We start from the raw sequence: 21,837 nt of genomic DNA, 5'->3' as shown, positions 1-21,837 counted from the left end.
GAATAATGGAATATGATTAAGGATTACTGTGTGTAGTGGCTCTGTCAGCTTTCAAAAAACAGACAAAACTCACTGATGCACCCAGACTTGGGCTGTACGCAGGCAAGAAGAAACCATTTATTTTTTGTTTGCATATTTACTTCGCCATTAAAGTGCATTACAGAACAAACAGCTTCTCTCTGTGGCATTCTACGGCTGGCCTGGTAAAAGCCGTATTTCCACCCAGGTGCATAACCATTCCCAATTACCCCAGCCTTGATATGCTCTCTCTGCTCTGTCAATTAGGCCTGGGGAGGCGTGCCCTTGGTGTCAATCAGCCAATAATTCAGTGAACGTATCAATTCAATTCAATATTCTAAATAATTATCTCAAAGCTGAATAGACTAAATAAATAGAAATCATAATAATTACATACAAAAAACAGTTAAATGGCTTCTACACTCCGGCCCCTAATTGTGCATAATATATAAACACAATTACAAAATATTTTTTTAAAGAAGCCATTACACAAAATAAACATTGGGTGTGTGGTATGTGTCATGTATTTAATCTTGACTGAATCTTTTGTTGTCACTGCAAAATAAATAAATAAAGAGAAAGACTAGAGAAAAGAAAAGTTATTAGTCTTCAGTCTGTTCTCTCTGGTGCCTTCAATAGCAAATTATGGAGCTTGTTGACTGACAGGCCCTTCCAGTGTACTGGTCTTCTGGAGAAGGCTTGACATAGCCCTCAAGCCACCACAGAAAGTGGGACAAGTCTGTGTCCCTTTCCTCTGTCACAACTGCAGCGCAGCCTTGCTTGCTTCCTGGGAAGTCAATGAGAAAAGATGTGTATTCTTTTTTAAACTTTCTCTTCAGGGCGACGCGTTGTTTCAACATGTCAGCTTGCTCCTCTGAAGTCTCCTCCATGAAGTCGTGCTGCTTCTGAATGATAGAGATCATGTTGGTGGTAATGGTGGAGCAGCCCCTCTTGCTCCTGTCATCAGTTCCACCTTGAGGTGGCCCACTAAGAACCCACCCCTCACTGGTTCTCATTGCATGGGGCCCATCTGTGCAGACTGTACCAGAACTACCAGCAGGATACAAAGATACATGAGCTTGTAATATTTTGTCAACTTTTTTGGACATACTAACCTGGACACAATTGTCCTCAGAGTCACTACCGGTAGTACCGGCCCCAATATGACCACATGATGTCTGAGGTGCGGCAGTTGTATTGATGTCATCTGGTTCCCTTGAGTGTTCCATTTGTTCTGAGGATGTTCCTGTATCCTGGTGTTCCATGTGAAGAACTGCTGGGTGATTTTGGCCACACACATTGTAACTGTTCTGCTCCTGACAGCTCTTGATGTGTCCCCCCATAAGGCAGCCTACACAGATTACCTTCTCCTTTATGAAGTCAATCTTTTCCTCATTCAATGTTTCTTCAAACTGTGTGCACTTTTCCAATAAGTGACTGCTCCTGTTGCAGCACAAACACACTTGGTGAGTAGGGGGAGGGGAAGAGTGTGCATCCCTCTCCATCCAGTAGGGGGAGGGGAAGAGTGTGCATCCCTCTCCATCCAGTAGGGGGAGGGGAAGAGTGTGCATCCCTCTGTTGCCTTTCCTTCCTTCACACAGAGACGTGCTGGCCATTGGAAAATTCGGGACAACTCCCGAACGGCCGGTCCAGTCCAGGCCGGTCTGGGCCAGCCGTTTTTTTTATTTTTTATTAAAAAAAAACATATTTAATTTCGAAGATACACAATTATCTTTTAACAAGGTAACAGCCTATATAATCATGTTGCTTTGTGGCATAATAATGTTGTGCACAGCAGCCGCTGTCTCAGCCATCCTGATTTTAGGTCACTGTAGGCTACACGCCTAGAGGGCCTCCGCAACTCCACTTCCCGGGCTGAATTATGGGCCCACCACGTCCTGGCTTCACATCACCATTTGGGAAAAAAGTAATTTCTCTGTGCTCCTTCAAACCCTTTATCTGGCTTGTAGCTGCACCTCCATTTGATGAAGCAAGTGCTCTGTCCTTCTGACTGAGCTCAAGAAGTTCATCACTGTCCCACCACTGGCTCCTTTCTTCCGATTGTAGCTTACGTTCAAGTTCATCATCCAGATCCCACCATGAAAGTTGGCGAAAGTCATCCTGCTGCCTAACATTTTGTCTAACATATTTGCAATTTCCCTTTTATCACACGATAAAGTGCAGTACATGAACTTCAAAAGAAGCGCAGCCACGCTGTTGATAGTTCAGTGTCTGGTTCAGGTGCAATATTGCAAATGCCCAAAATAATAAAGGCAGTGCAAAAACAACGAGTGTGTCACTAATAAAAGTCCAGCAGTGACAAACGCACCATAATAAAACAATGGACGGCAGTGCAGAAAATGCCAGCAAATGTGTCACCAATAAAAAGTAGCAGTGACATGAAAAATAAAATAACTCCTATAGTTATTGCTGTTTTCCTTTACAGCCTTTTAAATTCGATGTTTGTTTGCTACATACCAGCTGACTCCTATTGCTGCGGGCTGCGGCTTTGTGCTGTTGCTGTCTTTGTGCTGCGCGTCCAATTGTTCAGTTGAGTTTGTCGTCTTGTCGTTGCATTCCTTGCAGATTCTCCATCCTTTGGCCTTTTCCAATTATTTTTCTTCTTGTTTCACCAGAATGTCCAGTTCCTGGCTCGAGTCCTCTTGTTCCAAGTTCAATGGAATAGGCAGAAGGAGAAGAGAGTGGAGCAGCACGGACATTTAGAGCCTTTTATTAGGTGCTAAAGTATACAAAAACTAACGTTTCGACCTTGCGGTCTTCATCAGAGTCTGATGAAGTCTGATGTTGGCCTTAGGCTAAATGCCAAGAAAACTGAGGTTATCACCTATAACAGGGGTGCCCACACATTTATGACGTGAGATCTACTTTCAAAATGACCAGCTCAACAAGATCTACCCACTGAAAAAACAAGTGTACCATTGCTGAAAATAGTTTAAATATATAATGTACCTGGGGGGGCTTTTGACAGCAGTTTCTGCTGTCAAAATATGTCCCCCCCGTATTTAACTTAAACGCCCAATGCATTCTCAATGGCAATAGCACAAACTTTGGCATGCTACTAGTCCTACATACTTACACCTAGAAACCCCATTCAAACCTATTTAGGTTCATCTTACGGTGGACATGTTTGCCTGAAAATAAATCTTTGAAATGTTTCATAGTTTTAGAAATATAGTGCTTTCAAATTTGAGAAATTTATAATGGGGCTCAATGGCAGCTCTATGGCACGTCAAAAAATTACTTTCACCTACAAACTCTATTCACACATTTTATAATTCAGCTTACTGTGGAGACACATGCTGGAACTTTTTACTTTGAAATGATTTGTAGTTTCTGAGTTATTTAACTTAAACGCCCAATGCATTCTCAATGGCAATAGCACAAACTTTGGCATGCTACTAGTCCTACAATGTAGGACTTTCCCTGGACCTTCTAGCCGCTAGAAGGTCCAGGGAAAGGCCTACATACTCTCCAAGAGTTGGGAAAGAACATATCAAGAGAGTGGAGTGGTAGGCCCTTGGATTGACCAGTGGATGCAATGTACCCCACTTTGAGGTGTCACGTCTTAGGCCTAGATTTAGGGTAGGATTGAACCAGTCGCACTGTAGCCATACAAAGGCCTATAAGGGTTCCCAGATTGTAAAATGTTGTTCCTCCATCTTGGGAGAGTATGTAGGCCTTTCACTGGACCTCCTAGCCACTAAGATGACCACAGGCCCACCACTTAAAGACCACATGTTAGGGTGCCCAAATCTGAAGTTAGGTGGTCAAATTACCTGAAACTGATACTCTTCTCGGTTGTGGGAACAACATATCCAATGATGAGGACCCCAGGCCCAAAGATGTCCCCCTGGCAACTGTTTCAACTTTGGGTCAGCCTACATGTAAAAGTGCCCAAAGTTAAAAGAAGGTTGTCAAATGAACTGAAACTGAAGCAATGGTGTAATTATGCCCACATCTGAAGTTAGGTGGTCAAATGAACTGAAACTGAAGCAATTCAGTAAAGGTCAACGCTTCCTCATGGGGTCATTTTAGGGCCTAGGACCTCCAGTAAAGGGTAAAATACTCTTCTTGGTTGTGGGAACAACATATCCAACGATGAGGACCCCATGCCCAAAGATGTCCCCCTTGCAACTGTTTCAACTTTGGGTCAGCCTACATGTAAAAGTGCCCAAAGTTGAAGGGCAGAGCTTCAACTTCAGCTACCCAGTACCCAAGGTTGAAGCCCTTCAACTTTGGGCAGATCTACAAGCTTGTAGTGCGGCACCGAGTGCCACGCTACGAGCTTGTAGATCTGCTATTTTTCAGTGGGGTACATTTAATCACTGGTCCTGGGTCAATCCAAGGGCCTACCACTCCACTCTCTTGATATGTTGTTCCCCAACTCTTGGAGAGTATTTAGGCCTTTTACTGGAGGTCCCAGCCCCTAAAATGTCCCAGGAGGAAGTGTTGACCTTTACTGAATTGCTTCAGTTTGAGTTCATTTGAGCACCTAAATTCAGATTTGGGCATGCTACTAGTCCTACATACTTACACCTAGAAACCCCATTCAAACCTATTTAGGTTCATCTTACGGTGGACATGTTTGCCTGAAAAGAAATCTTTGAAATGTTTCATAGTTTTAGAAATATATAGTGCAAGGACACTTCGACACCAACTCTGGGGGAGCCCGGGTTCGAACTGGCAACCTTGCAGTTACCATCCAGCCACTCTACCCCCTGAGCCACCGCCGCCCTGTTTTGGTTTGGTTTTACTATAGTTTGACAGAATGGAGAGAGAAAGCTAAATTCATTGACAAAGTACATTTGGAATTTGTCACCCATCCTACACACCCGTCCTATAACATCTCACCAGAACATCCACCTCTCACAACAACAGGAGGCACTGTGCTGAAGGAAGTCAAGGACTTCAAGTACCTGGGCTCATGGGTCAACTCAACCGAGCAAGATCTGAAAGTGAGGAAGGCACTTGCATGGAGGGCCCTGAATGGCATGACCAGTGTATGGAACTCCAATCTCCCCCGTCAAATCAAACTCAGCTTCTTCTACGCAACAGTGGAGTCTGTTCTCCTATACGGCAGTGAATGCTGGACCCTGAAGCCAACCCTGCAGAAGTCCCTTGACGGGTGCTACACCAGAATGCTGCGTGCAGTACTTAACATCAGCAAGACTGTACATGTTACTAACAAGACTCTGTATGAGGGATTACCAAGGGTGAGCCAGAAAATAGCAGCCAGGAGAATGAGACTAGCGGGACACTGCCAAAGGCATCAAGAACTGCCAACCAGCAAACTGGTGCTCTGGGAACCAACACACGGGCATCGATCACGAGGACGTCCCACGCTAACATACGTGGATGTACTCAAGAGCGATGCAGGAGTGCAAAGTACCAACAAACTGGCCAGATGTATGGAGACCCTGGATGGAGGGCTCGTCTGAGGACGACCTAGAGAGAGCATATGACGTGATGAAGATGTACCAATGCCAGGGTATAACTGGTATAACTGGCTCCCAATGGTGACGTAATAAAGATATGTTTCAGTGTCGGTATGTATATGTAATTTGTAAGTTGATTAGCAGTATACTGTGGTTACTTAGGTCGCTTGATGCGTATGTCCCATAGCAACATATGACGTGATGAAGATATGTACCAATGCCAGGGTATAACTGGCTCTCAATGGTGACATAATAAAGATATGTTTCAGTGTTGGGTGGATTAAAGGAAATTCCTGCCCTCTATGTATATGTAATTTGTAAGTTGATTAGCGGTATACTGTGGTTACTTGGGTCGTTTGATGCGTATGTCCCATAGCAACATATAACGTGATGAAGGTATGTACCAATGCCAGGATATAACGTAATAAAGATATGTTTCAGTGTTTCAGATTTTTGGACAGAATCTGGAGGAGTAATGTGTTTTTCAAAAGTCGGCCTCCTGGTGGCGCTATAACAGGCCGTTCTGGAAAATGTGGGCAGAGGTTCATCGTTGGAGTGTGTGTGCAAAATTTGGCATCGACCGGGTTAACGGTGCTGGAGATTAGCTGGTAACAGACGGACGGACACACACACACACACACACACACACACAGGGAGTGCAAAACATACTCTCTCCCCATGCCTTCGGCCTGGTGGAGACAACCAGGCTTCATCAGCAGTGACGTCTGTAACGCATCCTTGGTGTGTAATGTTGTGGGGGATGTCGGCAGTGAGAGGAGGAGGAGGAGGACCAAGATAGATCATTGCGTTTTGCAGAACTCGTACACAGCAATAATATATCTGGGTTAGTTTAGCGCAGTATAATAACGCGAAGGATGGGAAAGAGCAACCGCGGCGGGTTTCACGCAGAGAGCCTGTCTGTCCCCATCATCATCATCAACACCCGACCTTTGCTTTGTCCTGCTTTATATCGCAGCAGGAGCGACTAGGCTTGAGGAAAGAGAAGGCAGCAGCAAGCTAGCAGCGAGGCTAGCCTGCTAGCCACACACACATCATCATCATTACACCCCGCCGTCACAAGCTGCAGGCTAGCGTCCGTCGTGTGCGCAGAAAGACAAACATGGTGAGAACCGATGCTTTCTACTGATGATGATGTCTATTGTTATGTACATACTGTAATTATGTTACAGGCTGTCTTCAAGCCACTGAAGCCAGTTGTTAGCCTGGTAACGTCACGCTGGTAAATAGTAGGGGCCAAGCAGCAGCAGCTGCCAACTTTGGTTGATTAAAGTGAGATTGGGCTCTGGTCAACAACACGTGATGCTATGAACAATTAACTACACAATGTGATGCTATGATCAAACTACACAATGTGATGCTATGATCAAACTACACAATGTGACGCTATGATCAAACTACACAATGTGATGCTATGACCAAACTACACAATGTGATGCTATGATCAAACTACACAATGTGATGCTATGATCAAACTACACAATGTGATTCCATGACAAAACACAATGTGATGCTATGATCAAACTACACAATGTGATGCTATGAACAACACAATGTTGACAACTCAGTGACAGTTCAATACAGTGAAGCTTAGGGACAACTGACAGCTCAACACAATGTGATACAGTATGTACACAGCTGGCAGTTACCTTGCTCTCCACCATAGGGTCATGCTGACAGCAGACTAGGCCTAAGTTAGTGTTGTATGTTGTTACCATGACCAGCATCGCATTAAACACCACATCTACAGTAGGATGAGTTACTTGATAAGTGAGGGAGGGCATCTGTATTGACATACCGGTACTATTCTCTTTGATGCATAATGCCACCGAGTATAATATAACAATTTAATTTACTCCTCAATTGATATCAAACAAACTTTTTTTTATTGTGGAGTTGAAGTTCATTGCTTCTGATATCAGACAAGGTTTCTCTTAAATTATAAGTGGCTGTTTCACATCATCACATTGTTTTGAAACCAATACACTCACCATTCAAAGAAGATAAACAACATCAAACCTCTTTAACTTTCTATTGAAAGGACTGAAATTCACTTTCCCCTTTACAATTGCTGCTGTTCTGTTCTGTAATCCTTGTGTGTCATTGTTGTCATTATTACATATATACATCAGAAAATCCCTTTGTGAATGAGCCTGAACTAATCTGATCTGGTTTTACAGGTTTACCTGTTGAATCCCTTTGAGCACCTGAGGGGTTGCATCCACAGCCGTCCACCACTGGTCATCTTTATGGTCAGTGTCAGTGCCGTGGCCATCGCCTTCTTGACCATTGGTTATTTCTTCAAGATTAAGGAGATCAAGTCTCCAGAGTTGACGGAGGTAGGGGAGATACCAGTGATTTGTTTTTTGCCAAACTGTAGATTTGAAATTGAATGAAAGTTTATAGGATTGTGCTTCTGTAATAATCTGCAAACGACGTAAAATACCATTGTTTATTCTATTTATTTTTTAATGCAATATTTATTTTGGGCATTGTTGCAGTCAACTACCCATGATTTAATTTCCGTCTATCCAACCTAAATTGAATAAATTATTGTTTAGTATATTTACTGCTGTAATTGTGAATCTTTAATAACAGTGTAGTGTAGTAGATTAGTTGGGCCTATGCTGTTTTAACCATTATGTGCACTCTTATTTTGAATAGCTTGTTTGTCTTGTGCTTCCAGGATGTTCAGTGCCCTCTGCTATCATTTGAACCACTGCTAATGTAATAAATTACAGAGCCGTACGGTATCGGAGTGTTAATCACAGTCCACTCTTCCCTCCATCCATATGCACTCTCGCTCACACACCCTCAGGACTGGAACACCTTCTTGCTGCGCTTCAACGAGCTAGACCTTTGTGTGTCTGAGAATGAGACGCTCAAGCACAACCTTAACGAGTCCACCACATCGGAGAGCACAGTGGTGACCAGCGGCCAAGCACGTTCCAGCACCCAGGCCACTCTCGTGCTCGAGGACTCTGGTCCCATCAACATCTCAGTCCCCATCACCCTCACACTAGATCCCCAGCGCCCATTCGGGGGGTACTCCCGCAACATTACCCATCTTTATGCCACCGTGCTGGGGCAGCAGGTTGGTCTTACTGGTAAGTTGTACTCTACACTGCGGTTTTCCCTTAATACATTGCTGCTTTCACTGGTGTTGCCAATTTTCCCTAAATGAAAAGGGAATTAATTCCAACTATAATTGTGATTGGCTGGCTTTAATGGGTCTAAGCATTATTATTATTCATGCAGTTACAGCCTCCGTCAAGCGATGAATTAACATCATCCATCATCATGGCTCTCTGTTAATGATCTACAGTTCTACACCTACGTTTTCCCCCCTTTTGTGTAGACGTAATTCAGTCCTTTTACAGGAGTGTGTCCTTTTATTAATGGGTTTCAAGTTACCTCTTTGCATGATGACTTGAACGGAACACGGTGAGCAAACAAAGGCAGCATTGTGTAATTTTGCCTGGTTCCTTGTGTGTCGCCGTATAATCCTGTAGGTTCCAAAATGCAGCGCAAAGCACCCTAAAAGGGGGATACAGTTGAAGTTCAGAATTGTATACCCTTAGGATGCAGTGCTTTGGTACTTTTTCAGTTTTTCATCCTGAAAAAAGGACTATTAAAAATGACTAGAGCCTAGAAGAGTAATGTTCAGTCTAGAATGTAGATCACCCAATCTGGTTAAAATGTGTCTTTTGTGGTGTTTAAGAATATCTCTATTTACATTTGTCAAAGGAGACAGACAAGTAGCTAGAGACGTGCTTTGAAGAGACTACAAGTGGGCGCCGGTCAAATCCAGTGTATGTGTGCTGGTTCCTGGTGCATGTGTCATACAAGAAGGGAAACCATTATTTTGGATGAAATAGGCCTGTGGCTGTCCAGCTTGAACCATTTGGCTAAATTCTGGCTGCTAATTTACGTGATATGCCCTGTACCAAATCGGATTATTTCTAAACAACCCAAAGGGCATAAACAAGGCATGGCTTTGTGTAGCCTATATAATGGGTTGATCACAACTCATTACAATAGAAACTTGAGGAGGGGTTTACATGTGTCACATTCTGATGGCAGTGAAGCTGGCTCTATCATCCTGGTGTGCTAGAGTGACATACTTTCTTTGACTAAAGGTCAAATAGATGAGCATCTGAATAGCCACAGGATTATTTCATATTTGAACAGTGGCCCAGCCCATGTTATGAAAGACTGGTTTTCAAGTAGTACATAAATGATGACAAACATCTGAAATACATGAACATTACAATCTGGTATCGATCAAGGCATCTAATCAAGGCATCAATAATAACAAATAATCAAGACATTATAGGGGAAATATTAAAATGCAGAAAAATACTAATACGATGCTTGTAATTTGTTTTGTGTTTTTCCACAGGCCGGGATGCTCACGAGGAAATGAACATCACTTTCACCCTACCAGTGTCCTGGAGCTCTGATGACTGCGTATTGCACGGCCACTGTGAGCAGGTGGTGTTCAGCACTTGCATGACCATCACAGCGGCAAGCAATATCTTCCCCGTCACAGTGTGAGTTGGACCGCTTCCCTGACACACAGGGACTTTTGATTTTTCAGCTGAAAGTCATTTTTATTTCTCTTCTCCTATCGGCTAGCTCTGTGCTTCCGTTCCCTTCAAACAGCCTAGTATTGACTATCAACTCTCCTCCCCCTCCAGTACGGTTCTACTTCATTTGAGAAACGGTACTATACTAAATAACCAATCCTCTTCATTTTTATTTTTATTTCCAATATAACGGACAGATTATTCTCAGGAACCAGAGGGTTTGTTCAACTAAAAATATCCACTGTATGCTAAGTGAATCGGGCCACACAAGTTCATATCTGTGAACTTGACTGATCTCAATGTTCTGTGTTAGGCTTATACTTAGTTGCGTGCTAGTTTCGCATATCAAAAATACTAGATCTACAAGCTCACAATGCTTTGCAGTGCGGCACATTGTGGCCTTGTTGATCGGCTATGTTCGATGCGGTACTCAATGTGAAACCAAGCATAAATCAGGCATTAGTGCTGCTGTGGTAATCCACATTCAGCTAGCCCTTCCAATAGGCTATCAGTGACGGCATCTGCATTGGCTGTGTCCCTCTGCTAAATTGCTTTTTTAAACTCAAGGATGTCCCATATGATTCTCCTGCATAATTCAGATTCGAAATAACTTTCTGCTAAATTAGCTGTCAGACTAGCAGTCACACATTGTTGGCTTCTTTGACCAGCCCATATCGAGTTGTGAAAAGTAAGTCTGTGAGTGAGTCTGATCTCATGCAGTATGGTATTTAACTGGCAGGAATGACTTCCTCATTATGCAATGTTATTTATTTATTTGTACACAACTTGCAAGCGTACTCTTTGTAGCTGATGGAATTTATATTGGCAAGTGCTCTGCCCATGACTTACAATGGATGTTGTGGTCCTACTGATTCTAGGAATAGCTTAAAGGTGCAGTAAGTGGTATTATAAGTGTTTGTGTTTGTTCAGTAACAGGGGTCTCCCTGTCTCTCCATCTCTTTAATAAACAGAAAATCTATTTTCAGGTCGGGATACCAATTTTACCCAATAAGGAGAGATAACTCATACATATAGGATAAAACGAGTTAAATTGGAAGTAATTACAAAAAGAAGTGAGCATATAAAATTGGAATCAGAACACCATAAAATTGAAGTTGATAACTGTACTTTATAGACGTTGAGACCCCTGTTACTGAACAAACACTCCATGGCAATGAATATAGAGCTTTATCTTTTTAACAAAAAATTTAAATAAAATCACTTACTCTACCTTTAATTTGCCTAAGCTATTTTCGAGAATGTGGACCATGAACTATAAGACAAAATGCATTGTATTTTTAATGGATATGTTTATGAAGTAGTCATGTATTAACTGGATCTGTAGTTATGGTGTCCTCTCATTCACTTATTGTTTTCTGTATAACATTTTGCACTACATTATCTGCAGTATTAAATAAATACTGTCATTTTCTAATCAAAATTTGAATTCCCGATCAAACAAAGTATATAGTGCAATAATGTGTACAATTAAATATCACAGTGCTGTTTGTAGTCCTAAATCACCATTGAAGACTGGCTTTTGATTTGTGAAGCATTGTCTCAGAATACACACATAGTAAGTTATGTTATATAAATGTAAGTTCAGCACAAAATATTGGGAGTCATTTCCACTTTCCCTCTGATTTTAGAGACATTTCACAGGGAAAATGTTACCTTAGTTTGCCCCTATATAATAAATCACACACTGATAACCTACTAAACTATGTTTATCAGAAAGGATCTTTAGACAGGATTCTAGTGCATCTTTGGACACAATTTTAAAAGACTACTGGCAGATGCTCATATTCTCAAAAACGTATTGTGATGTGATGGTGAGGTGTCTGTAGCTATCTTTTTCAACATTAAGACACAGATGCTGTCTAACACCATTTATACCCATTTGGTAACATTTAGATAGCGACCAAGCCAAGCTGGTAAAAAAGCTCATTATGCTATCTTAAATACAATTATCTCAACGTCTCTGTCGGGTGGAAACCTCCTACAGTATGTCCAACACTGTTGCTTTTCAGGATTCAAATCCATAAGTACAAGCTGAAAATGCATCTCTTTGCGCTGCATTTCGAGTTTGTGGATCTGCTACTTTTGATACTTTTGTGTGAGGCTGTAGTATGATCAAGTAGGCCAGGGCATTGTGTGAGGCTGTAGTATGATCAAGTAGGCCAGGGCATTGTGTGAGGCTGTAGTGTGATCAAGTAGGCCAGGGCATTGTGTGAGGCTGTAGTGTGATCAAGTAGGCCAGGGCATTGTGTGAGGCTGTAGTATGATCAAGTAGGCCAGGGCATTGTGTGAGGCTGTAGTATGATCAAGTAGGCCAGGGCATTGTGTGAGGCTGTAGTATGATCAAGTAGGCCAGGGCATTGTGTGAGGCTGTAGTGTGATCAAGTAGGCCAGGGCATTGTGTGAGGCTGTAGTGTGATCAAGTAGGCCAGGGCATTGTGTGAGGCTGTAGTGTGATCAAGTAGGCCAGGGCATTGTGTGAGGCTGTAGTATGATCAAGTAGGCCAGGGCATTGTGTGAGGCTGTAGTATGATCAAGTAGGCCAGGGCATTGTGTGAGGCTGTAGTATGATCAAGTAGGTCAGGGTGTGTGAGGCTGTAGTATGATCAAGTAGGCCAGGGTGTGTGAGGCTGTAGTGTGATCAAGTAGGCCAGGGCATTGTGTGAGGCTGTAGTATGATCAAGTAGGCCAGGGCATTGTGTGAGGCTGTAGTATGATCAAGTAGGCCAGGGCATTGTGTGAGGCTGTAGTATGATCAAGTAGGCCAGGGCATTGTGTGAGGCTGTAGTGTGATCAAGTAGGCCAGGGCATTGTGTGAGGCTGTAGTATGATCAAGTAGGCCAGGGCATTGTGTGAGGCTGTAGTGTGATCAAGTAGGCCAGGGCATTGTGTGAGGCTGTAGTATGATCAAGTAGGCCAGGGCATTGTGTGAGGCTGTAGTATGATCAAGTAGGCCAGGGCATTGTGTGAGGCTGTAGTGTGATCAAGTAGGCCAGGGCATTGTGTGAGGCTGTAGTGTGATCAAGTAGGCCAGGGCATTGTGTGAGGCTGTAGTATGATCAAGTAGGCCAGGGCATTGTGTGAGGCTGTAGTATGATCAAGTAGGCCAGGGCATTAATTTACGAAAAAACACAAAATGTTAGATATACTAAGCGGTTTCTTCCCGGCAGCAACTATGTATTCAAACTTCACAGATCAAAAGTAGCAGGGTGGGGGGGGGCGACTTTCATGATGGCTAATGACCTCCGATTAAACCAGCTGTTTGTAATAACAGCCAGATATATGGACACGCATCCTTCTTTGTCCTTCTTTACACATCCGTATGCCACAGATTAACTCGGCTGGTACATCATTAATTGTCTTTATGGTTGTTGTTTTAACAGGCTGCGTGAAAGTCTTTTGATTTGTTGCAGGGCAATAATAATTTCAATGAGAAACGGTGCCATCACTTATGTGCTGCCCCAGAAATGTTCAGGAGGAAACTCGGATTTCTTATAGAGATTTTGAGATTGATGAAAAACAAACGCTTATTTGACAAGCTGATGTATATTCATTTTAGTTAAATGCATGCATACATCATCATTCCATCTGTTCGTGTTTTTGGTTAATAACAGTTAAAATGGTAAATGTTGAATCTATGTAGCGCAATTTACAAGAGGCAGAGGCAACCATACAAGGCACCAACCTGCTCATTTGGAGCATTTGGGGTTCAGTGCCTTGCTCAAGGACATTTGACACGCAGCCAAGGAGGAGCCAGAGATCGAACCAGGAACCTTGTGATTTCTAAGCGGCCTCCCTTATCTCCTGAGCCACTGTGCTGCCCCAGTTCCAGATGGATGGTTTTAGTGCCCTTAGCCCTTCGAATAAGCCTCACTCATTTGGATATTGTTGCTGTCAGGCAGAAACCTCATATCCATATTCTAACGTTTGGTGTTTTTTCGAATATTAACTTCCTACTTGATCATACTAACTACAGGTGTCACACACAAGCATCAAAAGTAGCAGATCCACAAGTTCCCCTTTTTGAGTTTGTAGATCTGCTACTTTTTAAAATCCTTAAATTCTCATATGTCCAGTTTTGGACATACAGTATGAGGTTTCAACCCGACCGCGACAATACACTGTATGTTGTTTATCCGAAACAAGTCACGCAACATTTGGATGCTTACTAAAATTAGCCATCTACAGGTATTGTTTTGACACTTTGTGTCAATTCATTGATGTTGCTCACAAATTAAATGGATTTAGCAGATCCACAAGTTCACAAAACTGTACTGGACAGTATTTGCCTCGCGTAGCCAGACTTATCTGCCTTTGCAATGTAGATTGCCCCAGGCAGTGATATTAGTATGGTTATGCGAGGCTAGGACAGTATAGCATTGTAGTTGGTACAAAAATAGAAGAGTTGGTCAGAAAATGGGACACCTGTAATCTCTCTGAACTAATCTAGTACAGATCTGGTCTCAAACATAGCAAATCTACAAGACTATACTGCACAGTATAGCATTGTAGTTTTGGTCCATAAATAGCACAATTGGTCCCAAAATAGTAGCAGATCTGCAAGCTCACATTGCATCGTGACGAGACGCATTGTGAGCTTGCTAGATCTGCTACTTCCGCCGCTTTGGTACCGTCACACAAATAAGTATAAAACAAAAAATCAGGCTCTAGGTACTGATGTGTGTATTGTGGTCTGCAGGCAGCCACCCCACTGTGTTCCTGAAACGTACACCAATGCCACATCCTGGTACAAGCTGTTCACCACGGCTCGTGACTCGGACACCAAATACAGCCAGGACTACAATCCCTTCTGGTGTTACAAAGGAGCCATCGGCAAAGTGTACCACGCACTCAATCCTAAACTCACTGTCATCCTTCCAGATGTGAGTGGACGCAACCTGTTCTCCTAGTTGGTGTAGCCTGATTCGCTGCGTGACGTGAATTTGTTTAGTCGCTACGCTTTGTCATTTGCCCTTTTATTTAGTTACCTCTACTCGTCTTTAATATATTTTCTAAATGCATTACATGAATTAACCCTATTTGTCTTGGGTTGTCCTTTAGCTTTAAAAAGAAAAAGCCAAACACAAATTTATTTCACATGCTGGTGAGTGTTGTTAATTACAAAGGAAGAAATGCATCAGCATTGTTTTTGCGATATAACTAGCCTTTGCTTCTTTTTTACCAGGATGACCGCTCGCTTATCAACTTACACCTGATGCATACCAGCTACTTCCTGTTTGTCATGGTCATCACTATGTTCTGCTATGCGGTCATCAAGGGCCGGCCAGGCAAAGTCCGGCAAGCCAGCCCCGACTTCTGCGCTGAGAAGGTACAGCAAACACCTACAATAACATCTGTAATAGGACACCGCACAGCAAGCCCTCCGTCACATCTGATCAACAGCCGCAGTAAAACAAGGCAGCCCAGGCCAGTTCCCAGAGTAACCATGTTAAATCCCCATCTTGATGAGCTATGGCTTTCTGACCAAATCATGGCCAACCAGCTTTATGTTCAGCAAAAAAAATATTGCATTATGAAATTGTATTATGAATCAACAATGTATGATGCCAGCTAACGGATGGCTAAATTTTTAAAATAATATATAGTTGTATGAATCGTGAATTTTGGCTTTCATTGGAGATTGACTTGTGTTTTAAAGTGCATAAATACATGACTGTAGACAAATTGAGCGAGATGTAAGTTACAATTGTGAATGGAATACTGATGCCTTTGTTTGTACAATCAGTGCTCACCTTATCCACAGTAACCTGCTTGGGAACCTTGAGGAGCAGAATTCTGAAAGTGGCAAGTAAAAGCATTGGCATTAAGTACCCTTCACAAAGTGCAGCGCATGGACCACCCTAGTCACTAATAGTAAGGGGATTCTGGCCCATTCCATTACAGACAGCTTGCAGGCATTAGGCAGTCACAAGTTAAATCGGACTCATTTATCACACGAGTCATTGCAATACCCCAGTGATCCCACTTTCATGCCGGCCATTTTCACTCTCTAATAGTGTGCTGCTTACAACCTATTTGGGGCACGTCATTATAGGCCAACATTTTTAAACATGTTCACCATCCCCTTTTTTGTATTTTCTTCACAATGTTTAAAGGCTTATTGACCTCCATTAGAGCAACATTACACGTTTGGTAAAGGTTTGGTTTGTGTGGCTCCCTTGCCATAATGTAACTCCAGTTATAGGCGAGATATCGTCAATAACTGCCCCACTCCACGGACGTATATTATATTTCTACATTGCAGTATTGATACTTTTACTTAAGTATGAAATCGGAGTACTTTTTCCACCACTATAAAAGCGTGACTTTGAGGCCTAGCTGTTTCAACTGTGGAATGTAACTCAATGGGGAGACCATTTTGGATTATTTATTTTTGCATCAGTGCAATTATTGAAGATATCAATATTTGGAGTGCATCATGGAGAGTAACTCCATAACCCAAATCTTTACCAAAGTGTAATTTTGTTGTCCCTGCCACGAAGATGCTAGAAAATACAAAACGCCTCACATCCTTTTAACCACTAGAGGGAGCACTAAGATAGGTTTTCCCAGTCAATATCACAGTCGGCAGATGTGCTGTTACTTTGAGGCAATAGAAGTAAGGTTTCATACCCCTTGAGCAACATTTAGCACAACTATGTCAGTCATAATCTTAACCACTTTCGTCTGACGAAAATAGCAGATCTACAAGCTCAAAGCGCTGTGATGTTGTGCTATACTATGAGCTTGTAGAACTTCTATTTTAAATATGATTGAAAACGTTTATTTTGAAAAAGGTCAGAAGAATAGGGACAGGAAGTTAAGAGTGACTCGGGTGTAATTTTGTGTTGGAAAGTAACTAAGTACATCTACTGTACTTCTACTGTATTTCAAATGTTTTATACTTTTACTACACTACATCTCAGAGTCAAACATTGTACAATGTTATTAGAAAACTCTAGTTACTTTGTAGATTTGGATTATTACAAAACATACATTATCCACTTAAGCCCTATTTAGCCGATCTACAAGCTTGCGTCGCATCATGACGCAGTAGTATTGATACTTTTATTTAAGTAAATAAATGTCATTACTTTTACCACCACTGTTCGGTGTACACACGCACGCGCACACACACGCAGTCCTCATTCTTGTTGAGTGATGGACCTGTCTCTCTTGTCTTTTCTTGTTGAGTGATGGAACTGTCTCTCTTGTCTTTTCTTGTTGAGTGATGGAACTGTCTCTCTTGTTGAGTGATGGACTTGTCTCTCTTGTCTTTTCTTGTTGAGTGATGGACTTGTCTCTCTTGTCTTTTCTTGTTGAGTGATGGACTTGTCTCTCTTGTCTTTTCTTGTTGAGTGATGGAACTGTCTCTCTTGTCTTTTCTTGTTGAGTGATGGTACTGTCTCTCTTGTCTTTTCTTGTTGAGTGATGGACCGGTCTCTCTTGTCTTTTCTTGTTGAGTGATGGACTTGTCTCTCTTGTCTTTTCTTGTTGAGTGATGGACCTGTCTCTCTTGTCTTTTCTTGTTGAGTGATGGACTTGTCTCTTGTCTTTTCTTGTTGAGTGATGGACTTGTCTCTTGTCTTTTCTTGTTGAGTGATGGACTTGTCTCTTGTCTTTTCTTGTTGAGTGATGGACTTGTCTCTCTTGTCTTTTCTTGTTGAGTGATGGACTTGTCTCTCTTGTCTTTTCTTGTTGAGTGATGGACTTGTCTCTCTCTTGTCTTTCAGGTGGCCTTGTCGGAGGGTTAGAAAGACATGGCAGCACCATGTCAGAACTGAACTGTAAACATGGACAGAATGGAAAGAAAGATACATACCAGTTGCCTAGCAGAGCCTGGAAATACAATAAGGGGCGCTGACGCTCTGTGAATGCAGTTTCCTTGCAATGTTGGAGTTCTCCAACCAAAGATATACAAGTGCCTGTATGTATGGTGTAAATATTTATAGGAACTCTGAAATTCACTACATTTTTTTTCCTTCTTCTTTTGCCTGAGTCCCCTTCGTGCCATTGATCTCAGAACATGCAGTATATCCAAACCCAGAACTGCACAGCCATTTTGTTAAAAGTCAGTGGGCCTCATTTATCAATCATGATGCAAATTGATGTATCTAAAGGAAAAAAATACAAAAAACCTTTGTACACAAGAACTTTTTGTTCATCAAGTTGGACCTAATTTGCATTTGAGTGTCATTTTCAGTTTTTGAAGGCGGGTGAATGAAGATGCTTCAAGTCGAGTGAATAAAACAGCAACTTTAGACCGTTAAAACAACAGTTCGATTAATCTAAAGGCTGAATATTTGGGCACCTATTTGCATATAATAATATGAACAATTTGCATAATGATTAGCTTAATGACATTTCTGTACAACAGCAACAAAATTAATTCTAATTCAATAAGAATATTGAAAGCCTATTTAGACGATCCCTAGGTGCTCAAATTGAAGGTTTTGCGTGTTTAATTATTCTCAACCTTTGAACAGGCATTTTCCAAAGTTTTAGCAAAACCGCAAATGAATGTGTCCTGCATGTTTGAATGTGATATTCACTGAAACATTTGCACAGTTTAATTAAATATCATCTTTCGGTGTTATATTTTAAGTGGCTGTATTGTTTGCATTGATCTTCATTCAAATAACCTTGCAAGTACTATCCAGGACCAGGATAAACAGTCAACTCAGTTATTTTTTTAGCATTACTGCTCTTGACTCATATGTGAGCAACAAACGAAAAGATAAATGAGGTCTATCATCTCAGTTTCCCCCTGTAAGCTGACATCTGCCCAATTGATATCCTTTGGCCAATTTCTTATGTCCAGTGGTGAAAATAGTTTTGGTTATTTGGATGTGGTCACACTAACCATATTATTTTCTGTCTTTTTTTTTTATCCTCTCCCCTCAGTGTCTTCTTCATTCATCCGCTGCTTGTTTTTTCTTGCTGCCAAAGCCCCACAGCAGTTTGTCTCGAGAAATTATAGGCTGGCCTTTTGGCTCCTAGCGTTATGATATAGATCTTATTTTTCCAGCAACCGGAGGAAGCAGCATATATGCTTTCATCTTTCTCTGAATGGACTGAATTGTTAGAAAAAAAGTGAGACTTTTCTTTCTGACATTAAGTGGCCACTGGCCATTTTTGTTCAACTATCCTATTTTCTCATTTTCCAATATGTTTAGCCTGTAACTTGAAATCAAACTTTTGATCTCCTCTCATTATAATGCTGTGAATGTCAAATTACCCTTGATTTATAGAGGTTTAGGACATCGTTATTTTAAGCAAATCAATATCATTTGCACATGTTTACATGTGTTTGTAAATAGTCATACTAAAATGTGTGCACCTCTTGATTTTGTTGTGTTGTAATACAACAATGTAATTATTTTTGGATTGTCTGTCTCTGATCCATAAAAGGTACTGTATGTAGTATTCTATGAACATGAATAATAATTATAGTCTTAACAACCTGAAATGAGTGTCCTGCCCTTAACATTTATGAGGGTGGGCTAGAATGAGTGAGTGCTAACTGAAGCGTGAAAAGACTATGGATTTATTAAAGGCGGCCTTGGACAGTAGTTTAACCCCTTTATGAAATGCTTAACCCATTCAGGCCTGACGTCGAAATTTAAAAAAAAAAGTTTTCTAAATCATGACAATTTTCGGAAAGATTTGAGGCACATTTTAACGATTTTTAAAAAATAGCAGACCTACAAGTTCATAGCGCGCCACCGAGTGGCGCGCTATGAACTTGTAGGTCTGCTATTTTTCAATAGCTAAATTATAACAATGTTTAAAACACCAAAAGGGGTTCCCGCCCCAAAATGGGTTAATGGTTAATGTGGTTAAACGCTAACGTGACATGGATGCGTTCCAGGTCTCAATGGATTAAGACTCCAAAATAAAAACTAAGCATCTTTCACTGCAGTGGTATCCCATCAGTCGTGGGATTTGCGAGCACAAAATGAAATGACCTCTTTCCCCTCGAAAGTTTGACCGTGTGAATTGTCCTGAAGGTGTGCTCGGCCAAGAATGAAATCTGGGATTGGAATGTGGCACACTTTAAACGCATTAGTGATCCTGACAATCGTATGTTTCATATGCATACATGTTCTTTGTTCAACACATCAACTCTTATCCCATTCATACTACCATGACCTTATAGTGAATACCATGATGATCTATCAGAACCCTGAGTCATCTCGTAGTTTTGTGTAGGTACAGCTTTGAAAATCTCACCATTTGTAAAGTTATAGTAAAGAAAAAGACGGCCTATGTCCTTGGTTGGTGTACGCCCAGGCTACTGGCATATGCACGCCTAGGCTTGATTTATACTTAGCCAGTGTAATTCCAGCTTTAATCTTCCTACATTCTTAGTAAAGGAGAAATAAAATCACACAAAAGGGTTGGAATGCTCTCACACAAAACGATAGTCTGAGACCGCCTTTATTGTCTTAGATATGACATAGTAAAAAGTAATACATTTTACCTCCCTTTTAGAATTGTTCCATAATGTACTGAATGTACTTTTTGAAGGTAATTTGCGACAGTAGTAATGCAGCATTTATCGAATATTTGAAAAGTAAGGATTCCATGCTATTTGAAAGTTTATGTAATTTGACTTTGTATTAGCTTGAAAGCCTTTAACTGAACTGATTTTCAGTTTTGACAATAGTATTCTTATTACAAGTTATATCATTTTTATGTGGGAGTTTGGGAAAACTAATTTCTTGTTTTATGAAAACATTGTACATTATTGATTGAGTTTTCTTTTTTTGTTTGTTATTTGTTCCATCTGTGAATGAGTGATCCATTAACTCATTTTTGTTTCAGTCCTGAGGATTCTGATACCTCATTTTCCACTCAATTCTTAATAGCCTACCCTGCTCCCACTTTTGCTTAGTATTGCATCCTGTCTCTTTATGTCATCCTAATTCTATTACTCATGATGTTTAAATTTATTGTATGCATTTGTTTTTCATTATTCCATTTTGAGTTACAAATTCATCTTTGCATTAAATAGCTTACTATAGCTAATAAAAGAAAAGCTAGTCCCCCCCCCATTCTGTGTTGCCTAGACAACAACTCTAATAGTCCGGCAGCCAAGGTGGACGGTGGGAAATTTGGTATATAGTCTTTTTTTATTGGCCTAAAATATTGTCTATATACATACATTCATGAATCCACTTGCTGACCGGCTGAAAGTATTGGGCAATGTATTTTATAGGGGTTTCTTACCCTACCATTAACATCCTATGGCAGGCAAAAATGTCAAACTTTCCTTTTGCTTAAGTAGCATGTAACATGTCAAACTAGGGGGTTTTCATGATTCGGAATCCATTCCAAGCATTAGTTTTGCACAAAATACACTCCTTGGGCTAAAAATGGCCATAGACATCATGACAAATGTGATGAGGTCAGCACATTTTGGGCACATTTGGGCAAGTGGCTATGGCTGCTTTTAGCCCAAGGAGTGTATTTTGTGCAAAACTAATTTTGCCCAATACTAACAGCCGGCCAGCAAGTGGATTCATGAATGTATGTGTATATATAGACAATATTTTAGGCCAATAAAAAAAGACTATATACCAAATTTCCCACTTTAAACAAAAGAAGCCTGTCGGCTGCCGGACTATAAGGTGTATTAATGACATAGTAAAATGTTGAAAATGAGTGGTATTCCTCTTTAAGTTTGTTCCATTGTCTCCCTCTCCTGGTAGAGAGAGGTTATTGGAACTACAATA

General features: G+C 41.2%; 1 protein-coding gene across 4 annotated transcripts; it reads left to right on the top strand.

The window, feature by feature from the left end:
- Nucleotides 1-6,232: 6,232 nt before the first annotated feature.
- Nucleotides 6,233-19,671, top strand: tmem248 (transmembrane protein 248). 4 transcript variants are annotated; one of them, XR_013790699.1, is made up of 8 exons: nucleotides 6,233-6,597; nucleotides 7,673-7,831; nucleotides 8,311-8,599; nucleotides 9,895-10,045; nucleotides 14,799-14,982; nucleotides 15,285-15,428; nucleotides 17,833-18,026; nucleotides 19,004-19,671. XR_013790699.1 is itself a non-coding variant. In XM_079508661.1 (8 exons), exons 1-7 carry the CDS (start codon nucleotides 6,595-6,597, stop codon nucleotides 15,864-15,866), a joined length of 951 nt encoding a protein of 316 aa, XP_079364787.1. In that variant the 5' UTR covers nucleotides 6,233-6,594; the 3' UTR covers nucleotides 15,867-15,904; nucleotides 17,833-19,671. The 4 variants fall into 4 exon arrangements, 3 of the variants coding, with proteins under 3 accessions (XP_079364787.1, XP_079364788.1, XP_079364786.1); XM_079508661.1 differs by adding an exon at nucleotides 15,846-15,904 and having other exon boundaries at nucleotides 17,833-19,671; XM_079508662.1 differs by having other exon boundaries at nucleotides 7,673-7,744; nucleotides 17,833-19,671.
- Nucleotides 19,672-21,837: the final 2,166 nt, after the last annotated feature.

This window comes from Electrona antarctica, assembly GCF_951216825.1.
Source record: "Electrona antarctica genome assembly, chromosome: 8".
Taxonomy (NCBI): domain Eukaryota; kingdom Metazoa; phylum Chordata; class Actinopteri; order Myctophiformes; family Myctophidae; genus Electrona; species Electrona antarctica.
This window is presented reverse-complemented; position numbering and strand designations above follow the sequence as displayed.